This window comes from Colletotrichum fioriniae (assembly GCF_027942845.1).
Source record: "Colletotrichum fioriniae strain IMI 355084 chromosome Unknown scaffold_13, whole genome shotgun sequence".
Classification (NCBI taxonomy): Eukaryota; Fungi; Ascomycota; class Sordariomycetes; order Glomerellales; family Glomerellaceae; genus Colletotrichum; species Colletotrichum fioriniae.
Genome location: NW_027076849.1, coordinates 108,147 through 121,438, shown reverse-complemented (window position 1 = coordinate 121,438; position 13,292 = coordinate 108,147). Strand labels below are relative to the sequence as shown.

Here is a 13,292-nt window from a genome sequence, read left to right as displayed (position 1 = left end):
TGCTGCTTGGCTGGTACTATTTCTTGTTGTTTGGTAGGTAGGTAGCACGGCGAGGCATGCAGGGCGAAATTGAAGAGGGTGGCATCGAATCACCTGGTCCTCAAGGGTCCATGCTCGCCCCAACGCCAACGCAAGGGAGACTGAAGACGATGTCTGAACCGCGGTCACGGTAGTGGAATCTTTGCACCTTCACACGTTGTTGGGATGATGTGCGCTAGAACGCTTGAGACAGCAGTCACAGACTCACAGACACGAAGACCGCAATGTCGGGAACAGGGGTGGAACAGCCACAGAGAAGAGGAGGAGGCGAGTTAACGACAGCTCATCTCCCTGTTAATACGATTGGGAATGCCTCTTCGATGCTTTCGACGACTGTTGACGACGGACAAGACGGCAACATGGCTGTAAATGTCCGGATAGGAAAGGTCGTGAGTGGCACGCGGCTTTTGCCAAGATCGATGGAGGCATCTTGGCGTCCGGTGGCAGACGGCGTCTCTCGATCACCTAGGAAGTTTGGCGTCCTTTGGCTCGGGTTCGACGGACTGCGTCTAACGAGGTCTCGAAGCCCTCGGAGCCTCCTTGAGTCCTCAGGTGGACTGGGACGGTGGACTTGGGTACGGAGTACACGACTCAAATGGAGCGCGGCAATTGAAGTTGCTTTCATTTCGTGAAGGTTCGTGGGCAGCACACTTGATTCAGTCACCGGCGCCAAAAAACGAATTTCAGTTTTTCGCAAGCGCGTGCGTACCCGTGGTTCGTCCGCCGTTCGAGTTCGAGGGTCAACAAACCCCCTCGTTCGCCGTCTCATTCTTTCGGTGTCTTATTCTTGCCGTCATTCCAGTGCAGGTTCGGGACGAGTCACCCGGGAGATGGGTATAACGTATCAGTCAAGAAAATGACAGATGCCACGGCCACGGGTATTCCCCATGTCTACTGCGTCTGGAGGTGACATGACATGAGATGGAGCACGCTCCACAAGGTTATGTCACTCTTGCTGCGAGATACCCTGAGCAGTGTGTCATCAAGCCTGAAGAAGAAGCACATCACTTCCTGTCGGTGTCCATAAACACTGGCTCGTATCTCCATTCCCCATGTACGCCTCCGTATGTCCCGTCGATCTTCTTTTGCTTCTCCCATTCACCCTTTCTGTCACTCACTCACTCACTCACTCACTGACTGACTATTTCTACCTTGCTGACGGGGCCGCGTATCATCCTAGAAAGACCCGAAGAGAAAAATAAAGAGAGAGAGAGAGGCATGAGAAAAGCATCTACATCTCGTCCCTATTGCCAGAACAGCGAAGTGCCAGATTTCCCAACCCCATCCCCATGCCGCGCTGCGCCTAGTACGTTCTCGGGTCTCATCGCGTGGGCTTGCATGCCTTAGTCTCAGCTTCGCGTCTAGAACCGAATTGGGCAATCCGCCGGCAGACGATCCAATCGCATACCCGCCAAGCCGCTCCGGCGCACAGTACCGAGTCGACCGGCCGAACCATGGCCACTTTTGACCTTTTTATTCATCTTGTCTTTCTCTCTTATGAGTGGACATTTCAAAGAGTGAATGACCGACACACGTCCCCTCCCAGGCTCTCTCATAGCCCATCAACCCATGTCCGATGAATGAATGATGGGCCATGGGCCCCCTTTCCCCGGCTTTCTTCCCACTAGGCTCGGCGGACTTCTCCTCAATACCCACACGGGACGTGGAGGCTCCAGCTTTCCTCCACACGCACATCGAGCGTTTACCCCGCAGCCAAAGGCCGGGACGAACCCACTTTGAACCTTTGGTACCCCGGATTTGAGCTGTTGTGGCTAGCCGCACGCTGTGCCGCTATATTTTTGGTGAGCATGGTTGAGTCAAATGAGTGAATTTGAGCGAGAGAGGTGAGTGAGAGTGAGAGTGAGAGGGATATGGGGTGTTGAGAATTACTCTCAATATCAACTGTAGGCATGGGTAGGCATGGGAAATTACCAAATAATAGGTATCTCTGTTTCTGTAATTCTGCAATTCAGCAGACTACACGGGCATGCGTGCCTCTATCATCTGCCGTTTCAATACCAATCTACATGCCATCACCGTCTTTGGCTGGACCCGTCTCCCGGTGTCTGAATGTCTTGTCTCTGACGGCTAGAGGGAAAACCGATGCCGCATACCACACCCTTTCCGTGGCTTTTCGTTCCAACTTCTCATCCTAATGCGGCACTGCGGCCACGCCCTTGTCCTTCAGTCTTGGCTTCCCTCGACCAAGTTGACAACTCGACAGGCTTCTTCCTAGGCTTGCTTGCCGCCACCCTCGGTATCTTCTTGTCTTGTTTTGAGTTTGATTGGCTCCCCCGCAGCAAAAGGACAGCAGCATCGGGGGTGGTCCCCCCCATCCCAGGGCGGGGGAGATATGGGGACGTGTGTCTGCTAAGGCTCCTTTCGTCTGTGGTTTTTTCTGGGGAACATGGGGAAAAGGAACGCCGGTGGTTTGGATGGCTTCAAGGCCATGTCTGGTCTTGGGTTCTTGGATCTTTGGGTCCACCGTCCTGGTTTGCTTTCGTGTATGTCTTGTCTTACGGACCAGGGGGCAGGGGTGAGAGAAAGAAGGGGGTTGTAGTCGTTGTCGACTTGCTGTCTTTTCGCGGGGAACTGGGGCTGGACCCGAACGGATACAAAAAGGCTGTGTGCGTATCGTTATCGAATCGTCGTGTCATCCGATGCTACTCTCAGGATCTTTGTGTTTCTTGAGTAGATAACCTCCAGAGATTCCCCTCTCAACTTTGGGTTGTTTGTTCCACATCCTTATTCGAACGGCATTCCTCAGTCCTGCGTCGACGTTGATTAGAAAGGCCCAGACCTCTTCCCCTCGGCTTACCCCCTCTCTTGGTCAAACTCAATAAGTGACGCACAACCTGCAGCATTTGCGCGCCTTCGACGACCAATCCCTCGTCATTCACCTCTTCGACGACTTATTCACAGCGAGTCTCGATATACGACACAATCGCCCAACATGGATCGTCCCGTCTCCGATCCCGAGAAGGCAGGCTTCGAGCACAGTGACCACATCAGGACCAGCTCCATCAACGACTCTCACGATATCGACATTGACCATGGCTTCACTACTGAGGAGCAGCGCAAGATCATCCGCCGTGTCGACCGAAGACTCGTCGTCACTGTCGGCGCCATGTACTGCGTGTCATTGATGGATCGTACCAACTTGTCCGCGGCCGCTATTGCCGGCATGACCAAGGAATTGGGTCTCTATCTCGACAACCGATACGTGAGTTGAATTCGACGATTGTATGTGACAATGAGGGTGGAAAGCTGATCATTCACTTCAACAGAGCATTGCTTCCCTCCTCTTCTTCATTCCGTACATCATTTTCCAGCCGCCCTCGACCATCATTGTTCGCAAGATTGGACCTCGTCTTCACCTTGGTGGACTCACCCTCTTGTGGGGTGCTGTGATGATCGGTATGGGTTTCTCGGCTAAGTACACACACTTGTATGCATGCAGAATTCTGCTGGGTGTTCTCGAAGCCGGTTTCTTCCCCAGCTGTGTCTACCTTCTCAGCACATGGTACACCAGATGTAAGTTTCCCCCCAGCTCACGATGCCTCCACGGCCAGACTTCTGACCATGAACAGATGAGGTCGGAAAGCGGTACTCCGTCTTTTACCTACTCGGCTGCGTCGCCTCCGCCTTCTCTGGTATTCTCGCTTTCGGTCTGATGCAGCTCAACGGCCAACAGGGTCTGACTGGATGGCGCTGGATCTTCATTATCGAAGGTGCCCTCACCTGCGTGCTCGGCCTTGCAGGCTACTGGCTTCTCGTCGACTTCCCCGACTCCAAGAAGCGCAAGGACTGGAGTTTCCTCGGCGAGCGTGAGCGCGCCTGGATCGTTTCACGCGTGAACCGTGACCGTGGTGACGCCCACATCCCCGCCTTCAACCTGAAGAGATTCCTCGGTGCCGGCGCAGACTGGAGAATTTGGGCCTACGCCATGATCTTCTTCAACACCACCACCGTCTCATACGCGCTTGCATACTTCTTGCCCATCATTCTGCAGGTCAACATGGGCTTCAGCGTTGGTGCCGCGCAGTGCCTCGTTGCGCCTCCGTACGCCTTTGCCGGTATCGTCATGTTCGCGACCGCATGGTTGGGTGACAGGATGAAGTTCCGTGGCCCCGTCATTCTCATCAACATGCTCTTCTGCATTGTCGGTCTTCCCATCATGGGTTTCCACTCCAGCGCGGCTGTACGCTACTTTGGTGTTTTCCTGACCACTGCCGGTGCCAACTCCAACGTCCCCGCTGTGATGGCCTACCAGGCGAACAACATCCGCGGTCAGTGGAAGCGAGCTTTCTGCAGTGCGACTCTGGTCTCGTTTGGTGGTATCGGGGGTATTGCAGGCAGCTTGCTCTTCCGTGAGCAGGATAAGCCTCACTACCGCCCGGGCATGTACGCCTGCATCGCGTGCAGCTTGTTGACGTGCATTTTGGTCAGCTTGTTGACTGTGGACGCCTACTTCAAGAACAAGAAGGCCGACAGGGGTGAGAAGGAGCTTGAGGCTGATGATGTAAGTGCTTTCCACGAGACTCTCGAATCAGGAGCGACTGCTAACCCGAATGTGCAGGAGGGTGCTCAGCCTGGCTTCCGTTACACCTACTAAAGGATTATCTATGGGTGGATCAGCGTGCTTTATGATTAATGAAAGAGATTATGAGTATCTCAAGCGGGATTTTGAGGAATCCGAGGGACAAAGTGCCCAGCGTCATGAGAATATACTATCCGTGTAGCGAGGCGTGTGCCAATGAATAATACCGAGCGGGAGCTCTGGAATGAAGTCTGAATGTGAATAGGTGCAGCATTCCGTGGTGTTTAAGTAAGTGGGTGATATTGCGCCATCCTGTGAGGAGTAGTAGAGGAATAGTAATCGTTCCAGTGATCAACGCAAGAGCCGAGGCATGCGACGGCAGACAGACGAGAGGTGCATGGTTGGCGGCTGCGGGATTCGTGAAGAAACGTGGGAGACGGCGGCGCTAGGCGCCGTTGGCGATGCGTGGTTGGCCGGCGAGGGTTCCGGTGGCTCGGGCTACTCCGTCTAGGTCTCGGCGCCGGCGTCGTGCATTGGAGCTTTGGGATGTGTGTAAGCCCTACGGTTCCAAGGATTAGTATTCCTGTCATCATGTGGCTGGGTGGAAGCATTTACATGGTTCTGCCTGCACATGTTAAGCTTCAATTGTGGATGGGACCCGGCACCGGCAACTTTCCACGAGTGACATGTTGCTTTATGGGAATGGTGGTTGGAACATGGGAGTCAAAAGGCGGCCTCAAGCATTGAGAACATGATCTTTCACACCAAAAGATTCTGAGAGAGCAAATAGCCATCTCGAGTTATCAATTACCTCACTAGATCATATGTGGCGCCCAGGAAGGAAGAGTACACTAATAACGAGTTGTTACATAGCACCAGTGAGTGATTGTGACCTCTTTTTCGAAGACTCGACGGCGGTGAACTTTAGATATAAAATGATTCCTCATAGACTCGTGACGTTTTCGAAAGCAATGATAGGATTGAGGAGAGAGCTTTGACTGGCAATGAACTCCTTGTCCCCGACCCGACGCATGGGGAGCAAATTTTGCACCACATGGCCTTGGGCCAGCTGCTGTAAACTACCGAGGATGCTCACATGGGATGGAATAGCCAAGTCGACCGTCCTTGACCAAGATCAGTTGATATTCTGACCGAGAATCATGGGCTGGAGTGCTGACGCGGTCTTCGGGAGGTTACGTATTCTGCCGACGAAGCGGCAGCGAACACTACCAAACCCTTTTGCCATGCTAACCTACATCAGAGATGAGAACTGGCAACCGAGCATCATTGGTTTGAGTTTGCACTCGTACTCATAGCTCTGGTAAACCTTTGGGGAGTACCTGGAGGCCAGAGATGAGACGGCATTGATGGCATGTCCAGCAAGCCCTTTGGCAGCCGTGTAAATAGGTTCCCGAGAGGCTTTTCTGAGAAGGGTTCGTGTCATTTCAATCCCAAGTGGTTGACGCACACGCACATACCTATGCTCACGCGAACCGCTCGAACCCTTTTTTTGTCCTAGACCAGGGACAACAGATGGTGGACTTTATGGGTGTGAAGTTATTGGGGTAGCACGGTAATATGTGATGAAATTTCTCATTGAGTGAGTGAGGATGATGATGGCTTCACATTGATGCGCTATGCCATACATAGTCGATTATGCATGCCACTTGTGTAAGCCCACTTGTACTATACAAATACATGACATGATACATCGTATTGAGACATTCAGAGGCCTCACACTCACGTATCCATAAGGCGGATACATCGTCGTAGGCTGCAGCGAGGAGAGGCAGCTCCCGGCCAAGCTCAAATTTGACATCAGCTCAAGCATTGGCAAGCGGTAAAAGAAATGGAAAGCTTGGCTTGCTTGGGCCACGATGCATATTGCTTAGGGGGTGAACAAGCCTGGACTTGGAAGGGAGAGACCGAGATGAGAGTGACAGTGACTTGACGGGCATTTTTGCAGCATCTTAGCTCTTGAGCGTGGCATGGCCGAGGTTGCTAGGCGGGCCGGGTTCAGAATGATAGCTTGGCAGGGGGAGAAGAGGACATTTGGCATTGGGGCAGTGTTCTTGGGAGGTCTTCTGTCAAATTGGCAACTCTGTCCTCTGGTGAGTTTCTTTATGGTTATCTTGAGTCTTGATCGCGAGTCTTGAGACGTTTCTGACTACAGCATCGTGACAGGTACATTGGCGACTGAGTAAGTCATTGACTAAGATGAGGGGGTACCGTACGCAGTACTTCTGAGGTGTGAAGATGAGCATGAGTGCAGTGCGGGTGAATTGTGCTGACTGATGCCCGTTGTGCCGTTGCGGGCGAACCGGCGAACCTGGAACGGAAAGTCGGCGACGGAGAAAGAAAAAAAATGGGCGAATAACTTTTTTCTTTGCTGGGCATTTCTGAGAGGGTCCACTGAAGAGAGGGGGTAAATGCCTGTCTCGGCCAATGGAAATGCGCTCATTGCTGTTATGCCTCGATGGGAAAGTGCAATACGTACTTGGCTGACGAATGGGAAGGACCTGGATGGGATGGGGAACGTGCAGGGCAGGAGGGAGCTGCTGCCACCTGCACTTCCGGGTCCCATCTGCAGATTCCCAGAGTCGCAGAGAAGGAGCGGACAAGTCACAAGCACTGCAACTGCAACAGCAACAGCAACAGCAACAGCAACTGCAACAGCAACAGATGGCAGGTACCTGTAAGGCAGTCAACAACTGCTCAATTGGACAGTGAGAAATAGAATGTAGAACGCCGTACAAATTAACACGACAGAGTACTTTGCATCATCCCCGCGTAATCTGCCCAGGCCTCTGGACTGGTCAATGTTGCCCCTTCCACTCCCATCACTACGGGCGGGCAGTTTGGGTGACGGATTCCCCGGCAAAGTACACCTCTACCAGATATGTGTGTAAAGATACCTTAACAATAGACCCCACTCTGCAATATGGGCGTTACCGAAGCCTCCGGCTCGTCTCCATGTATTCGCAGGTACGAAATACGTTGGTATGCGCAAGGTAAGGTAAGGTAGGCCGTCCAGGTCGGCTCTGTCAGTGTCCGGTCCATCAGCGAAGCCACAATCTAATGGACACGACGACCGGGTCTTTTCCAATTTGGCGCTTGTCTCTCCTTTTCTTTCAAGCCCAGCCGTGAGCCTCATTCTTCTTTCGCAATTCTCTCTTTTGCATCCTACATATCTCTATTTGCACGACATATCGCCACCAAAAACCTCTCCGTCCGACAAACACCACCTTAGGAGAGGAGGACTGCCTGCGTCCAAGGGTCCCGTCGCCGTCCCAAGATAGCTTCTCCCTCCCTCCCTCCCACACCAACCTTACCTTGTCCTAACCCAAGGTTACGACAACGACCGACCTTTCAAGCCTTGGCCTAACCGACCGACCGACCGATCGAAACCCTCAGACCCCTTCCCGCGACCGTCCCCACGCGCCTCATTGCACCAGTACCGCTACGCTACAACTCCACCGTAGGCATTCGCTTGCTCTACAGCGTACCTTACCGCCCACCCGTCTCGTCTCATCCGGTCCCTATTGTTGCTTACCTTACCTTACCTCACCATCCTCGACGCTTCGTCCGAACCTCGCCAATTGCATTGCGACATCCTCAAGCCCGCCCCGCTCCAAACACTCCAGCAGGCTCAAGTCTGTGACACGTCTGGCTCCAGCGCGCCCCGACAAGCCCAGCACTCCAGGCCCAGCAGCACAGGGGACGCTTCTGCTATTTCGAAACGCCCGTCATGGCGCGGCTCGACTCTTTTACGGCCTCGTTGCCGCTCAAGTCTTTCTCCTCCTTCAAGAAACTCGCTGCTGCTGCATACATCCTCACATCGCTCCCCATGGCTCTCGGTCACGAACACGGCGTCAGCCACATCCAAGAGGGCGAGACCGTCTCGCAGGAACCCATCGTAAGCGACCATCACCACCTCTCACTGAACGACAGTACTGCTGGCAGACTGCCTTCAAGAAAAACCACCCGACCTCTTGAAACACCTCCGAGAAACACGAGAAACAAAAAGGACAGAAATGCTAACTGACGACAATTGCAGGACACAATACTATGGATTCACATCTTCATCATGATGCTGGCCTTCGGGGTCATCTTCCCCGTCGGTATGGTCTTGGGAGTAAGTGTCGACTCTACCCGGTCTTCAACTTTTGGACTTCCCAAGAGTTGCTAACAATTACCTCCCTTTAGATGACCAAGAACCGCTGGCATGTTCCGACTCAAGTCCTCGGCTCCGCTCTCGCCATCGTTGGATATTTCCTCGGCCACATGCATGGAGGAAGACAATTCGTTGCCCATAATGTCCATGCCTCCTTCGCCAACTGGCTTATGATCATCATGGCCTCTCAGGTCGGCTTGGGTATCTACCTCAGGCTGCATCTCGAGAAGGGTATCAACGGTCGCATCCGCCGCTTCATCAAGCCTGCCCACAGCATCTTGGGCAAGGCTTCACCAGTTTTGGCTTGGACACAATTCTTGTTTGGTGGCATTACCTCGCTGGGTTTCTGCCAGGGCGACCACCTCGGCCAGTGTTTGGCGCATTTCATCATGGGTAGCGCTTTCATTGCTTACGGAATCATCTTGACCCTGCTTCTCCTTGTTGGACAGCTGTGGGTGCGACGCAGTGGCCGATCCCAGGAATTCTTTGACAGCATTGTTATTGCGGCATGGGGCTGCGTGAACACCTTTACCGAGCATCGATGGGGCACGGAATGGGTCAGGAACGACTGGCAACACACAACCATGGGTATTATTTGGTGGTGTGCTGGTCTTGTTGGTATCTGGCTCAGTCGGGACCGCGACGGAAACCCCAAACGCAACTTCATTCCGGGCTTCGTCATTGGTGTCACTGGATGGGCCATGTCTGCGCATCCCCAAGACCTTCCCATCAGCGCCATGACCCACAGCATGTTTGGCAAGACCTTGATGGGTGTGGGCATTACCCGTGTCATTGAGGTTGCCTTCGTTGTCAAGGATGGCGTTGGTGTCTCTGCTGATGGACGCCAAACCAACAGCTGGCAATTCATCCCTGTCTTCGTAAGTCATTGTCACCCAAAAACTCTGTGTTTAAATACCCTCTAATGTCTCCTAGCTTTTGTACGCTTCTGGTTTCCTCTTCATGGGTGCCACTGAGGAGCAGATGGAGCTTGTCGCCAACTCTGGCCTCGACCACGTGTCGTATATCCTTATCCTCTACTCCTTCGCATTTCTGCTCTTCCTCTTCACCATGATGCTTATCCACCTCTTCGATCGTAACACCAACACAGAAGGCAAGGTCAACCTGGCAAACGGCGTGCCCCTGGCCAACGGCCGCCCCGGCGAAACTCGTCAAGTGCGCGATGCTGAGGAATTCGAGCTCGAGGGCCTGATGAGCGACGACGACGACGATGAGGCCCGCAAAGGCCTGAAGGACGATGCGGATGACGAGGGAAGCCCTAGCAGTCCTAGTACCATTGGCAAGAATAGCGACAGAGTGGCGCGATGATGAATGTAAAAGAGGAGTCTTCATTGGCGTTGGTTGAATAGATAGGAAGGGCATATCGCATTTCAGGTTCGGCGTTTGGATCCAGGTTGCAGCACATTTCATGGGCAGGAAAGCGTCTCAATAGGACAAGAATCTCGATTTGCAGTTTGACATCTTGAACCTTGATTTGCTCGGATCTACCACGATATACAGTTTACTGAGTAGATATGGCAGATAGAAATACCGTAATGCATCAACAAGCCGTTTAGTGTATCCTGATGTAATCTTCCATGGCCTGCCAAATGGCCGAGCGGCATGCTGCTACAGATCCGTTTCTATGTACTAAGGTATGTCCAGGTCAAGCTTCACCTTGATGCACACCGACCTCGGTGAGGCGCGTGGGGTCGGCGAGGGGCAAGCGGGGCGGGCCTGGACCCCGAACCTGCGGGCAACCCGCCTCGTGCCCCGCTAAAAAAATCCCAGAGCGACAGTCAATCGCATTTCATCCGCTGCTCAGTTTTGCCATTCCGTCTTCGACACCGTCCCTCCTCTCTCCCTACGTCGAATAAGCCAACGCTTTTGACGACACCAAACACCACCGCCACCATGCCGTCCGTCAAGAACCCCAACGGTCCCTCCAAGAACCGCCTGGCCAACAAGGCCCTCGGCGCCAAGATTGCCCGCCGCAAGAAGTCCGAGGCGAACAAGCACAAGATTGCGAGGACGGATACCATGCGCGGCGCGAGACCCGGCTTGATGGCCACCAGCGGACCCAACGCCCCCATGAGCAAGAAGAAGGCCAAGAAGATGGAGAAGAAGATTGCCCATGCGATGAGGAGGAAGATGGAGGCTGAGGGGGAGGTTGTCATGCAGGGTGAGTGCTCTCCGTGCTTCTGTGGACACGGTTTTGGGGCGGAATGAGACGAAGGAAGTAAGGAACGACTGAAGCTGACTTTTCTTGGTACAGATGTTGAAGAGACTGCCGAGAAGCCCGAGGAGGGAGATATGGAGACGGAGACCATTGCATAAACGCTGGGTGAAGATACGGAGGCAAGGTTGAGGGATGCGGAAGCCCGGTATGGCGTTGAGGGGCACTTCACGGTAAAAAGGAGGATTGGTGCAGAGGGAGCAGTCATGGCCATGCTTCGTGAGTAATCAGTCTATCGCATTCTTGAAAAGAAAAAGGAGAAACATTCGACTAACAACCCCCCAAAGTCTAGAAACCAAAGTAGCATCCAACAACCTAGTCCAAATGCATACGAAATTTGATACCCCCCCCAAAATTAACATGATATTGTTCAAACCTGATCGCGAGAAGCCCGGTCCTGACATCCCTTGCATTGACACACGACAGTCCAGGGTTCGAAAGGAGGCGAAGGACCTGCGGGACTTGCAGGACAATCTGGCTCTGCTGACGTTCCCTGGGAACCATGCGTACTCGTGCGCGAGGCCGCGAGTGGTGCCCCATGACTGGCTTCTCCGAGATTAGTCTTTGGGAAGTGCAAGCCATAATATTGAAGGAAGGGCGACTTGCGGTGCTCGAGGCGTTCTCGTTCCCTGGAAGCGGGCATCTGTTCAACTATCGGCAGCGAGTCTTGGGAAGATGAGAGTAGATCCCAGACGTCCTCGGGGCTGTTTGCTTCTACAATAAGATCCGATTGACTGGGCAGCGGACGGTATTCGGAGGACGAAAGAGGGTTGGATGTATCATCTGAGCTTCCACATTTCGGCGTCAAGTCCGGCGATGTCATGAACAAGCCCTGGTAAACGGGGACGTGTAGTTTTGGCACACAAGCTTCTGTTCCCTGGTATTTAAGCTGGTACGAAGGGTTCGGCACCGTTGGAACTGAGAGATCCGAATACGGGTTGAGGCATGCGAGGCTGGGCTCGAGATAGTCGCCCTCTTCCATGAGACTCTCACTAGTCGAGCCAGTATGCTCTCCGACAGCTTGCGGGCTTGCTTCCTTAAGGTCACTATCGATATCTGTCTCCGTATCCGCCTCCGTCTCGGTGTCATCATGCCAGGCTGTAGCACCCCAGCGCCGGAAGAGAGCCTTCACCTGTCCCACAGCCTTCTCATACATCGTCTGACCAAAGAACGGATCATTGATGCCATCCTCAGCATCCTCCTTGCCTTTGCAGTTTGCGTATTCGAAGTTGGGCATGCGGCCGATGCGGTCCTTGAAGATGGCCCGGCGGAGGACGTTCGACTTGATCAGCTCCGCCGCGATTCTGCGCTCCGAGATACGGCATTGTCGCTCGTACTGGAACAGGATCTGGATGGTGTCGATACCGCGGATGAGTTCCAAAGCATCAGGGGTCAGTTGGTTCTCTTCGGCGTGGACGAATCTCTCGGTATCCTGGCTGGAGGGGAACGACAGGACGTTCTGGGCCGAGGAGCCGCTGCTTGTAGTCGAGGGGGTGCTGATGCCCGAGCCGTCGCTTTCGGTCGAGGAGATGCCATGGGGTGAGTTTCTCGGTGGGATACGATACTCCTCGCCGACGATGAAGTCCAGCCAGCGAGCGGCACTTTCTACCTGGCGGATGTCGATTTTATCGGGTGTCATCGGTCCCTTGCCTTTGACATCATCGGAGGTCTGTCCTAGGCTTTCCAGACTTAGAAGCGGGCGGCTAGCGTACACCTCTGCGAGAGTCTTCGCCCCGGGGGGACGCGAAGGGCGATGAAGCTGTTGCGACGTCTCTACATGAGCTTTCGGGGAAGAGGAAGATGCCGGCTTGACGATGCAATAGTTGAGAACGCCAATGACGGTAGACAAGGCATCCTCCAAGCCGTTGAGGTATCTCTGCTCAGATGGTCTTCTGGTAGACGACTCGACTCCGAGCATCTCGATTTCTTCCTCAAGGACGTGAATGATGCTCATGAGAGCTTCGCGGGCGGCATTGTATCTCTCTTCGTTGCGGCAGGTTTCGGCGAGCGCTCTGAGTGTGTAGCCTACGACTTTGATCGGGCGTTTGCCGCCGCGGCGGATAGGCATGAAGTAGCTCGCGGGATAGATGTCGAGGCCTCCTTGAGTATCCTCTCTTTGTGTGGACATGCTGGACGAGGAACTTTGAATTCTGGATGAGCGATTCTTTGGTGAGAGTGAAAGTGAGAATCTTGGATGGGGTTGAGATGAGGAAGAAGACGATATTACCCAGATGGGCGAAGATGAGGCCCTTTAAACTCGGCATTAGTGCACCCTCTTGGGGGAGGTATCGCATTGGATCATGGCT

At 53.6% G+C, this 13,292-nt stretch overlaps 4 protein-coding genes across 4 annotated transcripts; 3 read left to right on the top strand and 1 right to left on the bottom strand.

Moving 5' to 3' along the window:
• Window positions 1-2,992: 2,992 nt before the first annotated feature.
• On the top strand, window positions 2,993-4,654 carry N0V96_009785 (uncharacterized protein; the record flags this gene model as incomplete). Its single annotated transcript, XM_065758748.1, has 4 exons — window positions 2,993-3,262; window positions 3,327-3,573; window positions 3,630-4,561; window positions 4,619-4,654. 4 exons carry the CDS (start codon window positions 2,993-2,995, stop codon window positions 4,652-4,654), a joined length of 1,485 nt encoding a protein of 494 aa, XP_065612515.1.
• A 3,673-nt stretch (window positions 4,655-8,327) lies between these two features.
• Window positions 8,328-10,079, top strand: N0V96_009784 (uncharacterized protein; the record flags this gene model as incomplete). Its single annotated transcript, XM_053197828.2, has 4 exons — window positions 8,328-8,495; window positions 8,637-8,714; window positions 8,786-9,631; window positions 9,687-10,079. The coding sequence occupies 4 exons, from the start codon at window positions 8,328-8,330 to the stop codon at window positions 10,077-10,079; spliced, it is 1,485 nt and encodes a 494-aa protein (XP_053044759.1).
• A 585-nt stretch (window positions 10,080-10,664) lies between these two features.
• Window positions 10,665-11,087, top strand: N0V96_009783 (uncharacterized protein; the record flags this gene model as incomplete). The annotated part of the gene is made up of 2 exons (XM_053197829.2): window positions 10,665-10,932; window positions 11,026-11,087. The coding sequence occupies 2 exons, from the start codon at window positions 10,665-10,667 to the stop codon at window positions 11,085-11,087; spliced, it is 330 nt and encodes a 109-aa protein (XP_053044760.2).
• A 269-nt stretch (window positions 11,088-11,356) lies between these two features.
• On the bottom strand, window positions 11,357-13,114 carry N0V96_009782 (uncharacterized protein; the record flags this gene model as incomplete). The annotated part of the gene is made up of 1 exon (XM_053197830.2): window positions 11,357-13,114. The coding sequence occupies one exon, from the start codon at window positions 13,112-13,114 to the stop codon at window positions 11,357-11,359; it is 1,758 nt and encodes a 585-aa protein (XP_053044761.2).
• Between the last annotated feature and the right edge of the window lie 178 nt (window positions 13,115-13,292).